Source organism: Branchiostoma belcheri, unplaced genomic scaffold (genome assembly GCF_001625305.1).
Source record: "Branchiostoma belcheri isolate BF01 breed outbred unplaced genomic scaffold, Haploidv18h27 scaffold46, whole genome shotgun sequence".
Taxonomy (NCBI): Eukaryota; Metazoa; Chordata; class Leptocardii; order Amphioxiformes; family Branchiostomatidae; genus Branchiostoma; species Branchiostoma belcheri.
In genome coordinates, this window is record NW_017804087.1 from 980,264 (window position 1) to 985,471 (window position 5,208).

A 5,208-nucleotide genomic window follows, 5' to 3' on the forward strand; every position below is an offset into this window, starting at 1 on the left:
CGTTTTAAGTCAGCTTCAGAGGCAAAATGGTAATTTTAAGATCAAGAGATAATGAGTGCCAATTAAGACTCATTTTCCAAAATTGTAGAACCACCCATCACTCGAATTTCTGGCCTAGTCTGTGTTCAGACCTTTTCAGTTTATATGGGGACTCGAATACTCCTTTCTTAAAATCAGTTAACTAAATATGATGATAACTAGGCTATCAACTTCAATGCCCGACGATTCAACATAAACTTCTCTCTACTAATTCTGACATTAGAGACTATCTATTACAATGCATCATTGGCCTCGACCATAATTTGACCCGGCTACTGTCCCAATTACATAATTATAGACCTCACATCGTACTTTATACAGGCATATGAATATGTCTCCTGAAAGCTAAAACTCTGTATATATTTTGTCTATGTCTACAAGGTCAAGGACCCAGCATTTTAGTCTCCAAGAAGATCTATGGCGCAAAAATCGTGACGTTTATTTTTACTAGCCCCTTAATTTGTTGTTTGAGAGCATGGAGATCAGTCAAAACCGTCACTATTTTGCCTCCAAAGATCTGTTGAGAGATTACCACCATATATCAAGGCCTTCTGTCAAACAGGCCTGACGCACGTTTTCAACATGGATGAATACATAGTACACAACCTTGTGTTAGTGACGTCAAAACTCATGGCATGTTCCGTAACATTCAAACTCGTACTGGCCAATTACAAACTGTCAATCTATGAAGTATATGTGGTTACCTACCTTGTAGTTTCAGGTGTCTAACTCTTCAAGATTTCTTCAAAAAAACTTCATCGGAAGTTAATTTGATACGAAATTTACGGAGAACAACATGCGAATCCTAGGGAGGTCAGATTTACCTTTGTTTGGGTGGCGACGAAACCGGTTGGACAAGATATCACTTACCCCTATGCTGTAGAGGTCAACTTTACAAATATAATCTATCATTAACTACTGACAGAAGAATAACACAGAAATGTATCCACCATTTCATTTTTTGTTTATTTGCATTCGTAGGTTGTGCAAAATAAAGAGCTAGGGATTTTATATTTAATCTTTAAAATTTCTTCTATGGAATTTTTGTTGCAGTCATTATGACACACCCAAAGGCCAAAGTTCACGTCTGGGGACCCGCGTGAGGTCAAGGTATTTGGCCTGGTATTTGAATGAATAGATATTATCAAAAGATAAGGCAACAGATAACATAATAGACATTGACAGATAGCATAACGCAAACGTGAACACTCGTACTAAAGTTATCCAATGCAATTTCAGGGCGACCAGAAAATTGACTGAAAATCCAGTTGTACTGTCATGAAATCTTTGGGTACCTTTAAATTAGATATCAAGAACTACAGAAACATGTACCTACTTTGCTTTACAATGTAGATTATAGGACTTAGGGTAATATCTCGTTCTTAACTCCCTCAGTTTTTCCTTCGATATAATTCCATCCGCCGCCAAGTAATTTAGGTAATCTACTGAAAGACACATGCCGTATTGTGTTCTTTCACAGAACAGACAGTTTTTCTGGATAGTTGCCCTGCTTTCGTTCTCAATGAAGGTGTCCTTGTACTTGTTATAATGCACGGGCCAATGCTCTACCCTTGCTTGCCGTTCTGCAGCAATGACATACTCGCATTTTAACTCTCTTTCGAAACGTAGACAGAAGTCCTTATCCACGTGAAACTCCTTATCCCACTTGCTTGCCTCAATGACGAGTCTGTGTCCAACGTCGCAAGCCCCGTGACTCAACTGGTCGCAGAAATAAGAAACTCGCAACTGTATCTTCTTAAAGTGTTCGATCTCCTCTGCTAAGTCTTGTCCACCTTCTTGGAGTTTGTCTCGAAAGACTTTGTAGAAATGTTCGTATAGCGCGTAATCTACATGACTCCACTGCTTGTGGACTTCTCTTAGATACTCTGGTACATCGTCTCTTTTGTACAGGTACTTCCCAGAATTTCTGCGCTTGTAAATAATGTCTTTATGGCTCCAGCACATTAAGCGTTTGAAGAGAACCAAGGATTCGTCGAAATGTTCCATGATCATCACTAGTGGAAACTCTGATTCTATCTTCTGTATAAACATGTCTGCAACTTTGTTTTTCTCGGAGTCATTCTGTCTATAAATAGTAGCTAGCTCTAGTGGTAGACCTAGATCTACTGAAAGAGGGTTGCGAGTTAGAGAAACGGGTTGTATCTTCCCTCTACAAGACTTATTCTCCACGTAAAACTTAGTATCATATCTTTCAGGATCTTGCAAAAAGGTCGTGATACCTTCAGTACCCTTTGACATAATGCCAAACTCACTACTCAAACCGTAAAAATGCCAAACAGATTTGAAATGACTGAAAGGCTCTCTCAGTATTGCTAGATACACTGTATCCTTAGGCATAATTTCGCCGAACTTTTTGCTATCATAAACTGTGTGATAGGTAAGGATGTCGAAGCTTTTCGTTTTAGAGGGTGGATAATTCGTACCGGGGTACAAGTTCCACGGATACGTGCAACTTGATAGAAACGGTTTGGGCAACAAGAACGTTAGGTTCCTTTCGTAGCCAAAACGGTGAAGCATACCCTTTATAGTGTCCCCTGCAACTTTGTGAAGTTTTGGAAACGCCACTCGGGTCCTCTCCGTAGTGCACTGTTTCATGTTCTGTACTCTTAACTCTGGTACCATTGCTTCCTCCACAGTACTACCATATAACGGCGGATGCGGTAGCTTCTTCAAGGCACTCAAGTTGACGCTATCCTCTCTTGGTCTCATCTTCAACTCTACACCAAATCTAGTCCCTAGATACCTAATCGCCTTCTCCGGTTGACTCCTATAGGCTTGCATCACGTCTAGAATCTGTTTTAATTGATCGTTGTTGATTCCCCTCAGCTTGTGGAATAACACATCCGAGTTGGACACGTATTTCCGTACTACTGTAAACATCATCTTTAGCTGGCTATGGTTATCGTTGGTCACGTATGTAGAATTACTAGTAATCTTAGGCTTTCTACCCGACCGCGTCTCGTCATACTTGTAGTGCCGCATCTTTTCCAGTAAGGCCTCGGGGATCAACGGTTGGTGGTTTTTCACTGCCATGATGAGGGGCTCGAACTGTTCTATGTCATCTCCGAGTCCTATCACTAGGGGTTCTCTCCTTATAGGCCAAGATGGGGCTTCATATGGCTGGTCAGCTGGATTCTCCACACTGCTGCTATTCAGGCTGAAAAAAAGTATAGAATTAAAAGGTAACATTCGCAAAGCAAATGCATAATGTTTACCTTCACATGATCTAGCCTTGCAAGCTACTTCTCTGTTTACTGTTACTGGGGTACATTCATATCTATGGTAACCAGCTCCTCCAACTATACTCTGCAACTTGCTACATAATGTTCAGCACTATTTACCATGGTGACAGACGTCTGGTCCAGGTCATTGACCTTATGTGTTTGGAGAAGAAGAAGAAACTGAGCAAATACAATATGTTTCCCATCTACGAAGGTAAACATAACAAAATGAAGGAAGAAATTATTTCAAACTTTCGGGAGGTATTTTGAGTTTTCGTGACGTCCAAGGTCAACCCCCATTTCCTGTATTGCCCTCCCAATGTTCTGACTGTCAATGATCCCCCACCCACGTGCTGTCAACCTTTCTCTGCCCGGATAAACAGGCACACGAACTTACAGCTCAGCCACCCAAAACAATACTTCCATACCCAGACGCAATTAGAAGTATGTACATACATACACCATTTCATGCAATTCTGGAGATTTTAATACTGAGTTTTTAACTGGCCAAGTGTGTTTTTCTCACCTGTTATGTGTACTTGAAACTTGAAATAGATACGAACAAAAAGGACAAATCCAACGACTTGGAGAACCAAGAACGCCGTCCTCTTTCGTATGGTCACGGTCAATGTAAGGTTCTGTCCAGCGTAGCTGCCTTTAATCCTGGGAGGAAGATGGGTTAAACTTTCAGATCTGTACATTATGGTGCCAACAGGTACCCAAGGTTTTTTTACGTATTTTAAATTTGTAGGGACCCCATCCCCAGGTTATGGTCTTGAATTTGTATAGGGGTTTCAATAAGTGTATTTTTGCGTTACTCAGCACATCAAATGTGTTACGGTAAAACGTTTTCGACTTTTATCAATTTGAAATAAACAGGACAACAAAATACCAGACTGTAAACAAGATGGCGGACGTGCACTACATTATGACTCGCTGACGTCACCATGTATTGCGTAACTACTAAATAATCAACACGGATTGGTCCTACGTTAAATTACTACAACTACCTACCCCATTTCCTCAAGACTGCTACTTCCTTGGAGTTGTCAAAAAGTCTTGAAGGCTCGTTGAAAAGACCTTACATTTAATGAAAAAGGCAGGGCAGATTTAACCTTCTTGGGCAGACACAGCAATTTTAGGTTATTATGTTGAGTTGTCATCGAAACCGGTTTTGCAAGAATCCGATTTGTTTCAGGTCAGCTCATTGAAACACAATGTAAACATCAAACCGCTGGTATAAAACTTTTCAAACTTTGCAGATATTGAGGAAATGACTATTGCTCCGCTGTGAAGTAGAGATATGTAATTTCAGGCCCTTTATTTTGTAACAGTTAGAGGTATTCCATGAATTCTATCTTGCCATATCTGTCTGTTTCTGTGCTGATGTGAAAGTTGAAGGTCAAACTTCATAATTAAGGGGTCGATCCAAATGACTTGTGGGGGTTATACCGAACAAAGTATTGCTGGTATATCTCATAGCGTTGTGCTGAAATAGTTTCCCTTGTGCATGGCCCAAACATTTGTCAACGTTCCTCAGCGTTTGTCAAAGCAGAAATCTTTGTCTTGCAAGCTTGTCCAGTTTTTCTAGAGCTACCCTCCCCCCACCAGCAATGGTTTATTCCTTAGGCTTATTATGGCAACGCCCTTGAGGAATCCATTGTTGCTAGTGGACAAAATATGGGGCGAGGCCATAATTTAGAGAGGACTGAACCCCCAATAATATCGACATTGTCAGAGAGCCTACTCAATAGCGCACCTAGCGGGTTGAAAAGGCCTACGCCCTGGAAAAAGCAAAAGGACATTGGCATACAATCGCGAGCAATTCTAGACTATTCCGCCAGGAGATGCAATGTATCCACTGTATGCCACAGATATTTGTCAAATTCATGTGTAATGATAGCATATTCCTTAACGTAGAACTAGT

General features: G+C 40.7%; 1 protein-coding gene across 1 annotated transcript; it reads right to left on the minus strand.

The window, feature by feature from the left end:
• Positions 1 to 1,042: 1,042 nt before the first annotated feature.
• Positions 1,043 to 3,937, minus strand: LOC109478961 (galactosylceramide sulfotransferase-like). Its single transcript, XM_019780788.1, has 2 exons — positions 3,808 to 3,937; positions 1,043 to 3,217 (listed from the first exon to the last, which is right to left on the minus strand). The coding sequence occupies exon 2, from the start codon at positions 3,091 to 3,093 to the stop codon at positions 1,372 to 1,374; it is 1,722 nt and encodes a 573-aa protein (XP_019636347.1). The 5' UTR covers positions 3,094 to 3,217; positions 3,808 to 3,937; the 3' UTR covers positions 1,043 to 1,371.
• Between the last annotated feature and the right edge of the window lie 1,271 nt (positions 3,938 to 5,208).